Source organism: Dermochelys coriacea, chromosome 1 (genome assembly GCF_009764565.3).
Source record: "Dermochelys coriacea isolate rDerCor1 chromosome 1, rDerCor1.pri.v4, whole genome shotgun sequence".
In the NCBI taxonomy this organism is placed as follows: domain Eukaryota; kingdom Metazoa; phylum Chordata; order Testudines; family Dermochelyidae; genus Dermochelys; species Dermochelys coriacea.
The window spans coordinates 110,477,596-110,497,740 of NC_050068.2; the positions used below are offsets into that span (position 1 = coordinate 110,477,596).

General features: G+C 38.8%; 1 protein-coding gene across 1 annotated transcript in view; it reads left to right on the forward strand.

The window, feature by feature from the left end:
- ATP11A (ATPase phospholipid transporting 11A) overlaps positions 1–20,145 on the forward strand; it is a 232,275-nt gene that overhangs the window by 167,337 nt on the left and 44,793 nt on the right. Inside the window, 11 exon segments of the mRNA XM_043504486.1 lie at positions 6,222–6,303; positions 7,675–7,825; positions 10,746–10,845; positions 10,848–10,900; positions 10,902–10,943; positions 12,193–12,202; positions 12,205–12,365; positions 13,973–14,136; positions 14,455–14,526; positions 15,834–15,907; positions 16,205–16,308. Of these exon segments, the coding sequence (XP_043360421.1) occupies positions 6,222–6,303; positions 7,675–7,825; positions 10,746–10,845; positions 10,848–10,900; positions 10,902–10,943; positions 12,193–12,202; positions 12,205–12,365; positions 13,973–14,136; positions 14,455–14,526; positions 15,834–15,907; positions 16,205–16,308 (1,013 nt within the window).

Sequence of the window (20,145 nt, forward strand, 5' to 3'; positions counted from 1 at the left end):
TGAAAAGACAGATGAGTTTTACACTCACTGGAGCACTCCAGGGCAACAGTATGCTCCCTGACTTTATATACACTAGCACTGAAGAGGAAATGTTATAGACAGCCTTATGAACCAAGACCAGTATCACAACCCTTCTACCACCAAAGGGGATACAAACCACCACATAAGCAATAGAGGATTCAGAAAAGTAAACACAACACTCATCCTCCTTCCTCCTCCTTTCAGCGACAACTTCATGTCGAGAGGTACTTTGATGAGACCTTCAAGAGCTACTAACCAACTGAGATGCCATTTCCTTCTGACACAGACATCCATTTTGGTGGCTGAATAGCCAAATTTTTCCATGCCTAGTAGATAACAGACAAATGGGTTCTTAACATCGTCAAGTTCAGATGCACAAAGCGTTCCTCTACCCTCCCCCTTGAAAACCCTATTCCCTATTCCTTTTTAGGGGTCACTTTCCTGAATGAGTATCTTCTTATGAGGTAGACTTCCAACTTCAGCAGGGAACTGTAGAGCTGGTACCACCTCAGTATCGGGGAGCAGGGCAGGAGGATTTTATCCAAATATTTCCTCATATCCAAGAAAAGGAGGGTGGAGATCCATTTTAGACCTTCAACAACTATCTGTAGATTGAGATTGTGGATATGGTTGCCAAGTCTGACTGAAGCTGTTCCGGGAGATTTTTTTTTCCCCAGCATGACGTAATGTCTTTTTCTTAAAATAGCCTATTAAAATCTCCTGGATTGCTTTCAGTAGTCACTGTGAGATCAATGCTGATTCTGGGAGACTCCAGGCCAATCCTGGAGGGTTGGCAACCCTAATTGTGGATGGTCATCCTGACGTTAATAATTATGTCCCTAAACAGAGACTATTGGATCACAGGTCTTGGCATGAAGGATATCTATTTTCATATCAACATCCATCCCTCTAACTGAAGATTGCTGAGATTCACTATAGTCCTAATCATTATCAGTACAGCTCCCTTTTGGACTAGCAACAGTGTCCAGAGTGTTTACAAAGGTACTTTCTGTCATGGCAGCATGTCTGACACCCCAGCTCAATAGTCTTTCCTTACCTGGATGATTAGCTATTTACAGGGAGATCTCATCAGTAGGAGGCACTGACATCAACCTCATCTCTCCTCAGTTTTCTAGTGTCACTGGAAATCTGTGTGAACACAGAAAAGTCCATTTTAGTTCCATTGCAGACCACAGAATTTATCGGTCCACCTCTGGACAGATTTCAGTCACTGAATAATTTAATCAGTCAATCCAGAGCCCTCAGTTATTGATTTGTACTTGTTTTATTCTCCTATGGCACATGGCATCCTACCTACTTGACACCATTTGCAAGATTTCAGCTTCACTGCCCATAAACTTGGCTTCAGATGGTATCTGTGCCAAGCAGGCGATGGCAGTGCAACAAGTAGATGTGCACAGGAGTTTCCTTTGTTCCACCCCCAGAAGATGATTATTAGACACCTTCCTCCTAGGATGGGGCTCCCATCTGGACAAACTCACAGCACAAGGGGTGTGGGACTACCAAGAGTCCAGGATGCACACAAATGTGCTGGCACAGAGAGCTGTCTGAGAGGCCTGCAAGCAATTCTTACTGCTTGTACAATCCCAGTGTATTCAGGTGATATCAAACGATATCACAAAAGTGTGCTACATCAACAAGGAAGGGGGAGCAAGGTGCATATACCTGTGCATAGACATGGTCAATCCATGGAATTGGTGTATTAGTCATAAAATCACTCTATCATCAGTACATCTCCCAGGATACACAGAACATTAGTGGCTCAGCATACATGTCACGATCAACCACAAACGAGAGCTATGTGATCCTGTGGTGCAGAGCATATTCAAGCAATTGGGATTCCCTTCTTGGGCTCTTTTAGTAGGACAAGAAAACAGTAAATGCAAGACATACTGCTTCAGAAGAGTTAAAGGTCAGGACTCCAAAGGGGATACCATCCTAATCCCTTGTGTACCCCTTTCTCCTCATTACTCTCTTACCTCGAGTCCTCAGGAAGATCCAGAAAGATGGAGTGGTGATCATCCTCATTGCTTCCAGATGGTCTAGGTAGTTTTGGTTACCCAACCTTCTCCAGCTGTCAGCTCGACCCCATCAGCCTCTGATCTTTCTGGACCTTCTGACATAGGACAATGGCAAGATCGGACATCTCAATCCAGAGTGTCTCCACCTCACAGCCTGGTATTTGGATGGGCATCAAATCTAGAACAGACACGTTTGTTTGCAGTTCAAGCCATCCTTAACAATAGCAGGAAGGAATCCATCAGAAAGTGGCTAAGTGGAAGAGATTTTCTATTTGGACCTGACATTGCCATATGGCCACAAATGAGTGGACATTCCCACTATTTTATATTATCTGCTCACCCTGAAGATCTCAGCTCCCTATGAGTGCACGTGGTGGCAATTAGTGCCTGTCACCCTCCAGTCAATGACCACTCTATTTTCACCCATCCAATAATTACATTTTCTAAAAGGTTTAGTTCAGGGGTCGGCAACCTTCGGCACACGGCCCATCGGGTAATCCACTGGCGGGCTGCGAGACATTTGTTTACATTGATCATCTGCAGGCACAGCTCTCCACCGCTCCCAGTGGCCGTGGTTTGCCATTCCCGGCCGGTGGGAGTTGCGGGAAGTGGTGCGGGTGGCAAGGATGTGCTGGCCACCGCTTCCTGCAGCTCCTGTTGGCCAGGAACAGTGAACCGCAGCCACTGGGAGCAGCAGGGGACCTTGCTTGTGGATGGTCAACGTAAACAAAATGTCTTGCAGTCCACCATCAGATTAGCCTGATGGGCCACGTGCCAAAGGTTGCTGACCTCTGATCTAGTTAGAACCTTCCCTCCAGTAACTAAACCCACTCCAGCATGGGACCTTAATTTGGTCCTCTTGGTATTAACTGAGTCACCGTTTTGATGACCGTTTTGATTATTATTTTCGTGACATGCTTCTCCCATCTCTTTGTGAAGGTCACCATGTTAGTGGCCATCCCATCAGCAAGAAGGGTTGGTGAACTAGGTGACATTATGGCTTATCCACCTTATGCAATTTTCCATAGCGATAATTACGCTGTGGCTACACCCAAAATTCACCCCCAAAGTCCTCTTGGGCTTTTGCCTAAAACAGACTATACATCTACCTCTTTTTTTGTTTTTTCTGAAGCTACATGCTGTTAACGAGGAGAGGAGACTTTATTCTCTGGATATATGCCAGGCACTGGCACTCCACCAACAAGAAAAGTCTTTTAGGCAATCACCTACATCGTTTGTTGTTTCACTGGGAGAATGGATGAAGGGACAAGTGATATCTTCTCAGAGGCTTTCCAAGTGGATTTCAGCCTGTATCCTGCTCTGTTAACAATTAGTTGATACCCTCCCCTGCAAAATGTGAGGTCCCATCAAGCATCGCTTCATCTGCCACTGATTGACATCTACAAAGCACAAGATGGAGTTCTATACATACCTTCACAAGACACAGGTTTCAGAGTAGCAGCCGTGTTAGTCTGTATTCGCAAAAAGAAAAGGAGTACCGGTGGCACCTTAGAGACTAACAAATTTATTAGAGCATAAGCTTTCGTGAGCTACAGCGCACTTCATCGGATGCATTTGGTGGAAAAAACAGAGGAGAGATTTATATACACACACACACAGAGAACATGAAACAATGGGTTTATCATACACACTGTAAGGAGAGTGATCACTTAAGATAAGCCATCACCAGCAGCAGGGGGGGAAAGGAGGAAAACCTTTCATGGTGACAAGCAAGGTAGGCTAATTCCAGCAGTTAACAAGAATATCAGAGGAACAGTGGGGGGTGGGGTGGGAGGGAGAAATACCATGGGGAAATAGTTTACTTTGTGTAATGACTCATCCATTCCCCGTCTCTATTCAAGCCTAGTTAATTGTATCCAGTTTGCAAATTAATTCCAATTCAGCAGTCTCTCGTTGGAGTCTGTTTTGAAGCTTTTTTTGTTGAAGTATAGCCACTCTAAGATCTGTGATCGAGTGACCAGAGAGATTGAAGGGTTCTCCAACTGGTTTTTGAATGTTATAATTCTTTACGTCTGATTTATGTCCATTCATTCTTTTACGTAGAGACTGTCCAGTTTGGCCAATGTACATGGCAGAGGGGCATTGCTGGCACATGATGGCATATATCACATGGGTAGATGCGCAGGTGAACGAGCCTCTGATAGTGTAGCTGATGTGATTAGGCCCTATGATGGTATCCCCCTGAATAGATATGTGGACAGAGTTGGCAACGGGCTTTGTTGCAAGGATAGGTTCCTGGGTTAGTGGTTCTGTTGTGTGGTTGCTGGTGAGTATTTGCTTCAGATTGGGGGGCTGTCTGTAAGCAAGGACTGGTCTGTCTCCAAAGATCTGTGAGAGTGATGGCTCGTCTTTCAGGATAGGTTGTAGATCCTTGATGATGCGTTGGAGAGGTTTTAGTTGGGCTGAAGGTGATGGCTAGTGGCGTTCTGTTGTTTTCTTTGTTGGGCCTGTCCTGTAGTAGGTGACTTCTGGGTACTCTTCTGGCTCTGTCAATCTGTTTCTTCACTTCAGCAGGTGGGTATTGTAGTTGTAGGAATGCATGATAGAGATCTTGTAGGTGTTTGTCTCTGTCTGAGGGGTTGGAGCAAATGTGGTTATATCGTAGCGCTTGGCTGTAGACAATGGATCGAGTGGTATGATCTGGATGAAAGCTAGAGGCATGTAAGTAGGAATAGCGGTCAGTAGGTTTCCGATATAGGGTGGTGTTTATGTGACCATCGCTTATTAGCACCGTTAGTGTCCAGGAAGTGGATCTCTGTGTGGACTGGTCCAGGCTGAGGTTGATGGTGGGATGGAAATTGTTGAAATCATGGTGGAATTCCTCAAGAGCTTCTTTTCCATGGGTCCAGATGATGAAGATGTCATCAATGTAGCGCAAGTAGAGTAGGGGCATTAGGGGACGAGAGCTGAGGAAGCGTTGTTCTAAGTCAGCCATAAAAATGTTGGCATACTGTGGGGCCATGCGGGTACCCATCGCAGTGCGCTGATTTGAAGGTATACATTGTCATCAAATGTGAAATAGTTATGGGTCAGGACAACGTCACAAAGTTCAGCCACCAGGTTAGCAGTGACAGTATCGGGGATACTGTTCCTGACGGCTTGTAGTCCCTCTTTGTGTGGAATGTTGGTGTAGAGGGCTTCTACATCCCTAGTGGCTAGGATGGGGTTTTTAGGAAGATCACCAATGGACTGTAGCTTCCTCAGGAAATCGGTGGTGTCTTGAAGATAGCTGGGAGTGCTGGTAACGAAGGGCCTGAGGAGGGAGTCTACATAGCCAGACAATCCTGCTGTCAGGGTGCCAATGCCTGAGATGATGGGGCGTCCAGGATTTCCAGGTTTATGGATCTTGGGTAGCTTATACTCTAATAAATTTGTTAGTCTCTAAGGTGCCACCGGTACTCCTTTTCTCTTCACAAGACATTATGCTTTAATCCAAACCTCTGCAACCAATGGTTCATTTGGATCTGCAATCCTTCATTTATTCATACTGCGTAGGTCCTCGCGTTCTCCTCCTTCCTCAGCAGTGTGCAGTGGAATACACATAAGGCCCATTACTTGAAGAAAGAGGGGCTGCTTATCTTGTATAGTAACTGGAGTTCTTTGAGATGTGTGGTCTCCAGCTGTATTCCCCTATCTGTCCATCTTGTCCTCTACTTGGATTCTCACATGATTCATGGTAGAGAAGGAACAGGAGAAGTAGTCAGTCTGCACTGCCCCTTATGCTCTTGATCTGGACCCAGGTGGGGACCAATGGACACTACTGGCAAAAAATAAATTCAGTCTCAGGCGCATGAAGTGTATGCGTACCCCAGTGGAATACAGATAGGGCCACACATCTAAGAATCTTCAGTTACTATACAAAGTAAACAAGCTCTGTTTCTTAAAATTTGCCTCTAGTAATCATGATGTTACAACTGTTTTTAATTTCTGAATATCATCTGAACCAGTATTATTTTTTTTTTGTATGGCCAAGGCAGGATGTAATGGTAGGGTATGTAAATACCAGGGCAATCAGAGATTTTTATTTTTTTTTGTTGCTGTCAGGATCATATATCCTCCTTGATCTTGTGCTGTTCATTAACATTGCGGTCACAATCTTCAATCACAATCTTTACTAAAATAGTTTTTCTTGTTCAGGTGTTGCTATATACACTGGTATGGAAACTAAGATGGCATTAAATTATCAGTCAAAGTCACAGAAACGATCTGCTGTTGAAAAGTAAAGCTTTTATTATCCTTTTTAAATATTTATTTTGGGGCAAAAAAGAGTACGTTCGGATTTAAAAAAATAATATTCAGATGCATTTTTGTTTACACTAAAACTGTATGTTACATTGACTAGTATATAAGTGGAAGAAAGACGTAGTAAAAATTGCATCTTTCTGTGTGTCACCATGGGCGCCCTTTACATTTTTGTTCCTTTTATTGAACAGATGACTAGATTTTAAAAAACAACAACAAACACTTATTAATTCTAGTTACCTTTTTGAAATCAGCTGTTCTTTACCATTCCGGAGTATAGTAACTCTTGCTGCTTAGAGTAGATCCACTGACAGAATCAGCAGATTGTGCCATATTCCAGTACCCTTACAGTTCCCAATTTTTAGCAATTAAATGTTGAGTTCAATAGACAAAACTCCTTTGAGGCACTTCAGTCTGGAACAGCATATTAAAATACAATAAAATGGAACCAAACTGCAGAAACACTGTGTACTACTAGTCTGTTTTTGGCAGGGTTTCTGTGTTTTAACTAAAATGAATGGTGTTCTACACCAAGCAAAATGAATGCTATTGAAAAGGAAGCCTGTTGCTTTCTGAACACACTGTCATCTATAAGGGGAGTAGCAGCTACTTGGGCTGATATTGGTTGTCTGTTACCACAGATATCGGGGATTCTTATATAGTCTCATTGTACTATCATATAGCCCCAAAGCTTACCCTGGTGTCTGAGTGGCAGATAGGATGCCATTGCTTAAGGCAAGCTACGGTAATCAGCCTGTGTACCTCCTTTTTCCTTTCACAACCGCTGGGAAGTAGTGAAGGAGCTCTTCTTATTGTTAAAGGTGTACAGGTCAGAACGTTCAGTCATGCCCATCACTGATGTTAATAACATTTTTGTTTTCTTATGCTTTGAGAAGAAAGTTAGGCTTTATCTGCACTAGGACGTTTTTGCCATTATGTTGGTGTAGTTATACCAGCAAAATCTTGAGTGTGGACGCAGTTATATCAGTATAAAAGTGCTTATACCAATATAGTTTGTGCTGGTTCAGGGAACTGGCTTAAGCTGTCCTGGATAGTTATGCCAATGTAATTGCATCTACGTTAGTGCGTTTACCAGCATAGTGATGTTGGTAAAACATGTATAAAATTTGTGATCAAGTTCTGTTGGTAAACTTTTAAGTTTAGACCAGGTCTTAGTAGTAATATTCTCCACTGGAGAAATACTGTACAGAACTTATTAACATCATAACATTATTAGATTTGTTTAATGAATATTAATTAGACTTAAGGAGCTTCAGTATAAAGTTTTCATAAACTCTGTACATTTTTATATACTAATGGAAGAGTTGTTTTCTTTTGTTTGTTTTAGATCAATGAATGTATTCCTTATTGTATACCTCTGTATTCTAATCAGTAAAGCACTAATAAATACTACCCTGAAGTATGTCTGGCAGAGTGATCCATTGCGTGATGAACCATGGTATAATCAGAAAACAGAGTCAGAAAGGAAAAGAAACCTGGTATGGAAAATTACTGTGTGTTTGTGTAACATAATTTTCTCTCAAGGTGTTCAAGAGTGACACATGTAAAAATTATAGTGTTCTAAACAGAAGAGCATGGAGGAACATATAGCAACTAGGAAAGTGTAAACTTGCCTTTTTTATTTTAGTCTCCCTGAGATTGTTACAGTTCCATTTTACCGTAATCCGAGAATACGTGATTGTATGACCATTACTGATAACAGGAAGCCCTGCTGTTGAAGTGTATGATGGATTGATGTAGAGTTAGACATGTTTATTTTTAAAATATTTTTAAAAATCTATTCTATAAAAATTTAAAAAGCTATTTTTTAAAAAGTATATTACCAAAAAAAGTGTCACTTACCAGACGCATATTGACTGACTCTATAGTTAATGATGCTTCATGGTATGTGTGACATCACAATGGGGTCAAAATGGCTAGCATAACCTTAAGAAGATTGGAAAAACTAGTTTTTTCATATCTGTTACTTTTGAATGACTCTTTGCCCTTTTGTTCATTTAGCACACACTAGATAAATATATTTCTGAATGTTTTGGAGGTTTTAAAATGCTGAGTGTTAAGTGCAGATAGAACTCTTGACCATACTATGCTGATCTGTTGTTTTCGTTCTGTTTGGTTTTTTTAATTCTAAGTCTTTGGATAACATACTTCCATACTATCCTAAATTCAAATGGAGATACCCAGCAATCTTTGTTTTTATACATTTCTGTTTCGTTAATACTTGTTTCATGAAAACCTTTTAAGTAGTGATTGTTAAATAGTATATAGATAATAGTAAACTGAAAAGTTTAAAGAGGCTAAAATTCTGTATCAGTTAAAGGGAGGCAAATCCCCTAGACATAGTAGCTAATTACTTAAAAAAATAAATATTGAATAATAGTAGATGTTGTCTAAAGTAAACATATTAAAAATTAGATGGCAATGTGTAGGATATGATGTATCTTATATGGTAGCTTATGAATAGATCTCTGAAGTTGGGGATGAGCTTCTATTGAATAGAAGTAATTTTGACTGTCTGAGGGAAAGCCATTTCAGGACTTTTGAGAATCATTTAGGGGATTACTAGAGCCACTGGATATCTACAGGAAAATTTATAAAATTCAATGGAATTTAGAACAAATTGAGTGAACTTGTTGGATATTTTTGTAAAGCAAATCAAAATAAAAGTGAGACTGCTAGTGATTGTAGTAAGTTATCTGTATCTTTTCTGGATCATTTAAAATAAATGTATTCTGCCCTCTTCTGCCCCCACCCTTAACCTGGAGTCCTTTCTTTGTGACTTCCCACTCCGACCTCTTCCCAGAGGTCTTCCCATATCATCACCTTTCTCTTTCTTCTCCATTTTATTCCCCCATAAGGACCAAAACAAAATTCAAATATTTGATACCATATTCCAATGCAACCTGATTTGTGGAGCATGTCCTTTTGAATTAATCCAACTATATTGCATAAAGCACATTAGCTAGGTTTTTATACTAAAATAAAATAGTAGACAGTATTGACATTTTAAATTGGTATGGTCATATACAAAGTTAATGACCCCAAGGTGAATGAGGGAATATACACCTGTTAGCTCCTCTTGCTGTAAAAATGCACCATAGATGGGACTGTTACATCATGCTCCACCATGTCCTATATAAATGGATACTGGCTGTCTTGTCTGTTTCTATAGATTGATAAATACAAAACTGTCATTTGTTCTTTCAGAAGTAGATCTGTGCAACCATGATTCGCAGAATATTTTTAATGAAAATTTATCTTGTGAAGAAAACACTTGAAATACCAAAATAGTTTGAGTACCCTAAATTCACATATGTTTCCAGTGATCCTAGTGAAGAGTGACTATCAGTCATGAATTATTTCTCCTGGTCCTTGCTGAGACTACTAGCAGTGCAGTTTGGAAAAGCTTGTATTTTGGCTTTCTGCACTTTAAGCTGGATGTTTGTTCAAATGTAATTTTAAAGAGACTATATAGTAATAGTGTGTTGTATTCAGTCTGTTCAGTATCAAAAATCCATCTAAATTGAAAGTGTGTGTTTTCTTGTTGCTGGTATTAGTTACTGAGAAATCGGTATTAAACGCTGAGCTTTTAACTTTGGGCCTCACTTTGCAGCCTTTCTTCACATAAATACATTTTCTTACAAATAAGATTGGATTTTGCAACCTTTACTCCCACAAGTAATACTTACTTGTGTGATCTTAATGACTGTGATTGCTAGGCTTACGAATGGGAGTAAAGGTTGCACAATTCAGTCCTTTATTTCTAAATTGCTTAAAATCTGTCATTTATTATCTCTGGAGAAAACATCAAAGTATTAATATATATACACATGAATACCTTGCTCTTTCATTGAGACAGGGAAGCCCTTTATTTGAAATATGGGACGTGCCTGTAATCTGTACAGATCAGCAACCTGCCTCCTTTCTTGCTGTTTGGTTTTTCTCTTTTATGATATTCTGTTAATTTTAATTTTTCATCATTCATAGGTAGTCATTCATTCGACACTCTAGAACTTTGTAATACATTGATATGTAACTGAAAATATGTACTCTAAACTTGGACTCACATTATGAGAATTACAAAGTTGGTTTCTCCTTCAAAGCTCTTTCTTCCTCATGCTTGATTAGTAGTGAAGTTGGAATCATAACAGATGTATAAAAATGCGCCAGATTCTGACTTCATTGTATCGTGAAGCATGGAGAGATAAAATGACAGTGATGGGAGAAATGCAGAAATGCAAGCTTAGGGTTGAGAGTAACTGAGAAGATTTTTCTTTTAAATGGTTCCACTTAATGTTTGAAAGACATTTGAAAGATAAACTCATAAATAACCATTTGAATCTTTTAATTTCCACTGATTAATGAAAAATCAATGTTTTGGTTTCGTTTCTTTGGCAGATACTTCGAGCATTTACAGACTTCCTTGCATTCATGGTTCTTTTCAACTACATTATTCCTGTATCGATGTATGTCACAGTGGAAATGCAGAAGTTTCTTGGTTCTATTTCCTTACTTGGGACGAAGAAATGTTTGATGAGGACACAGGTGAAGGACCCTCTGGTGAATACTTCTGACCTCAATGAGGAATTAGGACAGGTAAATTGATTATAAAAATGTATCAATCGTTTCTAACACTTAAAGAAAAATAACCCAATTATGGTCATTTTTGGCTTAATTAATTTTTGTCACTTCAAAATGTGCTGTTCAAGATTTGATCTGGAGTTTAAAAGTGTTCTTCAGTTTAAGATGTCCAACTTGATACCCATGAAGCTCAGTTTTCAGAGGTACTGACCACCCAAGTCAGTGGGAAGTTGGTGAGAATTGTAGGTGCTCAGAGCCTCTGAAGAATAGGCCTGAGGTTTGTCAAGTTGTGCAACCAAATTTAGTGGACACATTCATTGTTGATGCAGTGTTATAGCCATGTCAGTCCCAGGGTATTAGAGAGACAAGGTGGGTTAGGTAGTACCTTTTATTGGACCAACTTATTTCTTTTAACGTGTGATAATTTCTAAGGCTTTTAAACAATATGATCATTATTAATGATCAACCCATTATTAGCACCATTAGCTTAAATGACGTATTTGGAACTGCTTGCTGTCAGTTACTCAAAAAAAAAAAACACTCACCCCACCTCTGAGATAGTATACTAGTCTGACATATCAGTTGTCCCTGCTACAGGTCACTTTTCATTTTCTTTTTACTGCTGTGGATTTTGAATTCCATGAAGCTCTATGGAAAGTGAAATAAAAACTAATGTTCAGGTGAAGAGTGCAGTTGCTAGGCCTACACTGTAACACTATAGCTACAATTTGTCTGTTTTTGCATAATTGCTATGGTCCAAATTCTGATCTCACTAGTATCTCAATTACATACACATTAGTATGTAATGCTTGAGTAATTCTGTTGACATTGTTGTAGACACTCTGGATTTACATTATATAACTATAATCGAAATCTGGGCTTATGCATCAGATATCAAAAGTCATTGACAAGTGTAAGCCACGTGCAACGTGTTTCCAGAAATAGCTCTTGCAGATAAGGGATTTAACATGGGAAAGGAGGAGGATGGAAGTGAGAAAAATGGATTAAATGCTTCACTACTGTCTCACATACTTCCTTTGTCAGGTGAAACATAGTTCTGCAGCTATCCCATGTACTGTAGAACCTTTCAGGTGCTGCCTGTATTTTGACAAAAGTTGACACCCCAAAGGAAAGCTACTGTGTTCTTCTTTAGTGAGGACTAGTAGCTAAGGGCTTGAAAATTATACAACTTGAGTTATGAACAGAGACTTTCTCAGTGTCTGATAATATATCCAGTTCTCTTTAATAATGTATTTCTTTGCAGGTTGAGTATATCTCACAGATAAAACTGGAACATTAACTGAGAACAATATGGAATTCATAGAATGCTGCATTGAAGGGCATGTTTATATACCTCATGTCATCTGTAATGGGCAAATCCTCCATGATTGTACAGGCATTGATATGATCGACTCTTCTCCAGGAGGAAGTGGGAAAGTATGATGCCCCTTTAAAAAAAATATGAAAATGGACTGATCTTTATATGGAAAAGAAAATGATAAATATAATGTCCCAGAGATTGTAGTAAACTAAGTGGGTTTCTGGTGGAATTGTATCACAGCATAAATATTTTCTTCTTGTAGTTTAGTCTAAGGGATTTATTTGGTTAACAAGAAATGTCCAGGAGAATCCACTAATAGAATTGTAAAATATCGTTAACTGAAAACTAAATATGAAGTTACCAAGTTAATAGCTAACATCTATAATAATAGTTAGTTGACCGATTAAAGTGGAAATCAGTCATGATATATAAGACAAAAAACTATGATAAAATGGGTAAAATGAGTGCTAAAAGCATATTGTATAGTCTTCAGAAATTTAAACTAGTGCAAAAGCTTTTTTCTGGGTGACTCTATTCTCTACACAGTTGCAGTTTTTGCTTTGCAGGAAAGAGAGACAGACACCAAAGTGTGATTAGAGCATAGGCTGCAATTCTTCTTTGGCTTAACTAAGCAACCTTCATTGGGATAAAACAGAACCCCAAACAACTGCCCGGGAACTAGCAGTTACCTCTTTGATGTGGTTCCCAAGCTGCACTCAGAGGCCTGTCATGAAGAGGCTGTCCTTAGTCAGTCCCTGCAACTGACTATAAAGTTTTTGCCCCAGCTCCCAAAATCGCCTACCAAAGCATACCTTATATGAGCAACCAGAAAGGGGCTGTTTCAAGCTGTGCAAGACAGCGAAGTCCACACACTCAGCTGACAATATCAAAGGTCCAGACCCAATGCTTTTCTGGCTCTCAGGTTGGATTTAAGGCCCCTAAAAACATGCTCTGTTATTGTGTAGTAAATACTTGTTAGAGTTGCATCAGAACAATCAGAAACTCACCCCACAGTAAGACCAGGGTGCTGAGAGAAAGTTTATCATATCACTCTTGTCCTTTCTCTGTGACCCACAGCCTTCTGCAAGAGCCTGTCTACTCCCTACATGATTATATTCCACAGGGCATCTGCCTGAGAGTCAGGGCAAGCCTCTCTCTACTCCTCTTACCTTTAGTCTGCTGCCTGCAGGCCATTCCCCTGAGAATCATATATAATCTGTGTTCCTTCCCCTGTCCCAGGGACTCCCGCAGGAACCTTCCTACAACCTGCACCTCTCTATTCTGCTCCTTTTAAGATTATACTTCTTTCAGAGAGTTGCAAATGAAATAGGCCATTTCCCTTGATCCAGGGATTCTTACAGGAGTCGTCTTACTTCCTGCTGCTCTCCTGAGCTGCTTGGTGGCTTTTATGAGGACCAGATAATCTTCAAGCCGTCACCTGATCCTGGCTTTGACATCTAGGAGGAAGCTTGATTAGTCATGGGTAGGGCTAGCATCCAATTTCCCCATAAAGGATTAGCCACCATGTGAGACTGTATTACCTATCAAAAAAATTCATAATTGGTTGTAGGTACAAGACCAAATCAAATAAGTGGTTCCAATCTCCTACAAAACAGAATAATTTAGGAGGAAGATGGGGTTTTATTTGTTTTTGTTTTCATTTTTCTTATCCCTTTTCAAAGTAATACTATATAACGATAATACTTTTCTTTTTATTTATTAGGAGAGAGAGGAGCTATTTTTTCGGGCTCTTTGTCTTTGTCACACTGTTCAAGTGAAAGAGGATGACAATGTAGATGGATTAAAGAAAGCCCAATTGTCCGGAAGATCTTGTGTGTATATATCATCATCGCCTGATGAAGTTGCTTTAGTTGAAGGGATACAGAGGTATGTGTATAATTTGATTGTTTTTAGGTCTCCAAAATAATTTTGAATATGGATATTCAGTTCACTGAAGCTGAAAATATATTTCAGCAGCGAAATATTAATAGGCAACTTTACAGAATCATATCAACATGTGATGTTTACTATCTTCTTAGCATACCTTAATGATTCTTTTTCTAAGCTATGAATGAAATCAAAACAGGATATTTCTATTTCAGAAGATAAAGTTAATTCTTAAGTACTTACAACATGTTAAGCTGTGTAATTATAAATGTATTACTTGTAATCTCTTCTTGTCTGAATTTGCATTTAAATTTGCAGGCTTGGTTACACATATTTAAGGCTGAAGGACAATTTTATGGAAATTTTAAATCCAAAAAATGATATTGAGAGGTGAGTGGTTGTGGAAATGTGAACTGGTTGGGACTGAGGAAATGGATTTTATCAATAGTGTATACAGCAATTTTTTCTTTCCCTAAGTATATTCATTTGTAAACCAAAAATTGTGAGAAATAATAAACCAGTTAGTTGAAAAAATGGAGAATTATATCCCTGTTGGAAAATCGTTTAGGTGGTTCAAGTAATTTACAGAAAGGGTACTCTACTTTGTTAAATTCTCTGGGACTATAGAGTAACTTCTGTAGAACATTTTTATGAGTAAAATTTTCAAAAGCACTTAAATCCCACAGAAAGTTAATAGGATTTATGTGCTTTGAAAACGTTAATCTATATTTCTGTAGAACCCCATTGGTTTCATTCCTGTTAAGTAATATAGGACTCTGATATTTATAGCTAAATTCATAAGCAAATGGAGGCACAGTAATAATTTGGCCGGTAAAATATGGAAGTACTAAAAAATATTTGGAACTTACTCCAATTTTCACTGCATTTTGCAATCATAAGCCTGATCCAGCTTCCTGATAGATTTGTACCATTGACTTCAACAAAAGTAGTATTATGGCCTTACGTAGATTTTTTTTTTTTAATTCCAGACTGTAAAAACATAGAACTGAGTAAATTCTCTGATTAAACAAGTGAAAACAATATGATGTGGTCTGTCTAATGATTAGAGCATTTTTCATGAGTAAAATATTTACGGAGAAGGGTCTTTCAGAGGTCAGAACTTGGGTTAAAGATATGTTTATATTGAAAAAAAAATTGGGACTCTTTACTTTATAAAAAAAAAAATAAGAGACCTGATAAAATATATTAAATGAATGGTATGCAGAAGGTAGAGGGGAATCATTGGGTCGAGGGGAATATTGATGTTGGGTGGGGATTTATTGGGGTTAGGAGTCTCATTAGAATATTCAGAGTTACAATAAATCTTAAAAATCCTAAAACATCTGAGGGATAGAAACCCTCATACTTCAAGGCATAGGACAACCTCTAGCTATTAGGGACTAGAAGGAAACTTTCCCTGTGAATAGTATGTTCCGTATCCCTGTGTTATAGGGTTTCTTGCATCTTCCTCTGGTACTGGCTGCTGTCAGTGACTGGATACTGGACTCCATCATGCAGCCATTATCCAGCCAAAACTCCTGGTCTAGTTGCCAGGGGACTCACCCATTTTTCCTTAAATGACTGCATCTTACTTTGTTCCACATGGCAGAACTTACAAATTATTATTTAGGATTAGTAACAAGCTTAGCTGTGTGAAAAAACAGGCTAACTTCAAAATGTTGTTTTTTCTCTTTCAGGTTTGAATTGTTAGAGATTTTGAGTTTTGATTCTGTAAGGAGGCGAATGAGTGTGATTGTCCGATCAGTGGCAGGTAGAGAATCATATCCTGGATTTAGTTTGCTTTGGAGGGAAGGGGTTAGTGGTTTGTGAACTTTGTCTTGATTTTGAATTCAACTGGGTCTCACCAAAGTGTTCTTTTCTTCATGCTTTGCTCTTTTCTGCTCTTTCAGTGAAACTTTGGAATTTTAAGATGGTAATTAGCGCTTTCAGAACAATGTATGTCTGAAGAAACTGTCTTTAAGGATATTTAACCTGTATAAAAACTTTTTTTTTTTTTTGGAGAAAATAAATTTTAACCATTTTAAACTTCATATTTTGTCTCTTTTAGGTGACATTTTTCTGTTTTGTAAGGGAGCAGATTCGTCTATATTTCCTAGAGTTACAGAAGGCAAAATAGACCAAATACGATCCAGAGTTGAGCGCAACGCAGTGGTAAGATTAAATATGAAATGGCATTTCCTGACCCTGCATTGTGTACCAAGATGGGGAGGAGGGTTCAGGGAGCCTCCACCATTGTGCAGGACCTGGACACAGCTACAGTCCTTCTGCCCTCCTGAGTGCAAGGATTACTCTTCATCATCGCCCCTGTAGCAGTAGCTGCCGACAAAAGTGAGCCCCCTCTCTCCTCTGCCCCCTGGAGATCTTTCCTATGATTTTTGCTCCAATGCTTAATAAACACTAAGAACCCATATTTTGAAGGATATTTACATGTTAATTTTGTGGTTAGGATAATCAAACTAGTAGTTATCTATTATTGTGTATTACCCAGAACTAGTTAATTGGCAGTCAAAGGTGAGGTTTTTAAAAAGTGCTCAGCTTTGGCCTAACTTTTCCCCATTGAAGTCAGTGGTAAAACTCCTATTGAAAATCCCACCCCCACTTTCAGTCTCCAGCTTGGCATCTGATATTTTTACTGACTTTAGAATACTTCACAAGATCTCCTGAGAGAGAAACCATTAGAACATAATTTTGCTGTAAATGTTCTTGTTATGAGGAAGCAATACAACAATAATGCCTGTACATACATTTTTGCTCGCTAAAAAGGAAGTATGAGCTTGCTTGATTCCTTTGGGAAAAATATCTAACTTGGTTACTTGAAAGATAGGATTAGGAGTTATAAATACTTGTCTCACATGCCATTTAAAACAACAAAGGCCATTTAAATGAAATATTATTATCTCTTTTAAAATAAGATAGCATTGACTGGCATCAAATACTCAGACTGAAAACAGGTATTACTACAGAAAGTGAAGAAATGTCCGTCAATGTTATCTGCTGTTTTAGAGAAAAACTGGATTTCCTCTTTAAAACTCTTTCCCAGAGCACATTATTAAGCTTTATTATATAAAATAGCTTTCTCTCCTGTAAGAGAATGGTTGTTAAATAGAGGTGGAAGAAGCTAATAAAACTGAAAGAGCAATTTTTAATGTTACTATATCAATCCAAATTCTGGCAGAGTCTGAGAGAGAATCGAGACCCTCAGCCTCAATATTTCTTCATCCTGGATAATTGCATTTAGGCCAAAATCTTAAATATAGCTGCTTCTTCAAGAGCATACAAGCAGCAAATTGGCTCACATGCTATGATAAATGATAGGTATCTCATAGATGTCCTGATGATTGTCCTTTTTGGATTGCATATAAGTAACTTTGTAGAGAGCTGGCAGAGTACCCAGAAGTCACCTACTACAGGACAGGCCTAACAAAGAAAACAACAGAACGCCACTAGCCATCACCTTCAGCCCCCAACTAAAACCTCTCCAACGCATCATCAAGGATCTACAACCTATCCTGAAGGACGACCCATCACTCTCACAGATCTTGGGAGACAGACCAGTCCTTGCTTACAGACAGCCCCCCAATCTGAAGCAAATACTCACCAGCAACCACACACCACACAACAGAACCACTAACCCAGGAACCTATCCTTGCAACAAAGCCCGTTGCCAACTCTGTCCACATATCTATTCAGGGGATACCATCATAGGGCCTAATCACATCAGCCACACTATCAGAGGCTCGTTCACCTGCGCATCTACCAATGTGATATATGCCATCATGTGCCAGCAATGCCCCTCTGCCATGTACATTGGCCAAACTGGACAGTCTCTACGTAAAAGAATGAATGGACACAAATCAGACGTCAAGAATTATAACATTCAAAAACCAGTTGGAGAACACTTCAATCTCTCTGGTCACTCGATCACAGACCTAAGAGTGGCTATACTTCAACAAAAAAGCTTCAAAAACAGACTCCAACGAGAGACTGCTGAATTGGAATTAATTTGCAAACTGGATACAAATAACTTAGGCTTGAATAGAGACTGCGAATGGATGAGTCATTACACAAAGTAAAACTATTTCCCCATGGTATTTCTCCCTCCCACCCCCCCCCCCACTGTTCCTCTGATATTCTTGTTAACTGCTGGAATTAGCCTACCTTGCTTGTCACCATGAAAGGTTTTCCTCCTTTCCCCCCCCTGCTGCTGGTGATGGCTTATCTTAAGTGATCACTCTCCTTACAGTGTGTATGATAAACCCATTGTTTCATGTTCTCTGTGTGTGTGTATATAAATCTCTCCTCTGCTTTTTCCACCAAATGCATCCGATGAAGTGAGCTGTAGCTCACGAAAGCTTATGCTCTAATAAATTTGTTAGTCTCTAAGGTGCCACGGGTACTCCTTTTCTTTTTGCGAATACAGACTAACACGGCTGCTACTCTGAAACCGGTCTATCTTTATTTTGCTTGATTAATCTTCCATACTAACATTAAATGCCACTTAAAATATATTTCTTCTGACAACATCATTTAACTGGGAAATAAAGTGCTTCCTTATTCTAATATAATCCATAGTTCAAAGGTTTGAACCAACTTGAAAGGTCGTTGCTGGAATCTAGTCTTAGCAGTCAACTAAACTGGAACAGTTAGATTGAGTCATGCTTTCAGTATTAATCTGGTCCTTTCCCTCTCTTTTGAAAAATTACTAAGACTTTATTATTCATTTAGTCCATTTTGTCATATAGACTTTACTGACTAACATTAAAATAACACTTCAGCTTCTGTGTCCAGGACAATATACTGCTTTTTTACAAGAAGCAACGTCAATTTATCAATAAAATCACGAAATAAGTTGCCCAAATTGTTGTTACTGGAAGGAGTAAAATTACTAGAGCCTCATCTCAAGCTAACTTCTTCAAAAAGTGGCTATTAATGCGTTCTGTCTCAAAGCGGAAAACTAAATTGAGAGGTGGTTGTAGTTGTTAATTGCTAAATACCAAAGTACAAAAAATACAGAGGATTCTATAATCAATACAAATTAATAATCTAGGTGATGGGCAAAGCGCTACAGCCACAAACTGCCCAGGCTTTAACCAGGGGAAGATTAGCCTAAAACATTAAGATTAGGAGCTAGGATTTTCTTATTTACTAAAGCAAAGTACAGTAACACCCAGGGCAAGACCTTGCTGTCCTTCCATTTTCAATTAATTGACTTGCTCTTCTGTCCAAGTAAGACAGTCCTGTTGATCTAGCAAAGCAAAAAAATAACATTCATTTTCTTCTGTCTATGCATTATGTTCATTTTTAAGTAAAATTCACCTTTGTGTAGAGAGCCAGCATCAAGACTGTACATGGGTTATGTGGCATTTAATGCATTGGCCTTGTGCTGATTTATCTTCATAGGGATGAATTTCATCATCTTATGTACATGTTGCCTTCCAAAAATGGAATAATGTTGTTTCCTCTTCAAAAATTTAATTCAGTCATCTTTGGCAACTGGGTTCTGGGCACTGGCTCAGATGAGTTAATCACTTTATTAATAAACATTCTTGGCTTTGTTGCCATCAGCTGTTTCTTTCCTCATGGCTCCTTACGGACATAATTCAAAAAGAGCACATTGCACTTCTGATTTGTACATTTTCCCATCATATTTTTCATAGCGTGACTTTTTTTCTTTGGAGAAGGGTACATGGGTTATTTACCTTCTGTTTAGTAAATTCTACTCATGGATCAAAATATATAAAGCCAAAATGGTAATGGTAGGTTATGTTGTAGAGCAGAATCGTTCGGTAGTGCCCATCAAACTGTAAGAGACTTGTTTGTATTTATTTGTCGGTTAGATTAATGGGAAATTCCTTTAACTTTTCAGGTTACATTAAAGGTACTATTTAACAGTACAAAGGGAACTTACAATGATAGTTTGTCATAAATAGTACTATTATTTCTAAGGATGTATAAACCAGTTCAGATCAAACCAGAAGTAATCCAGCC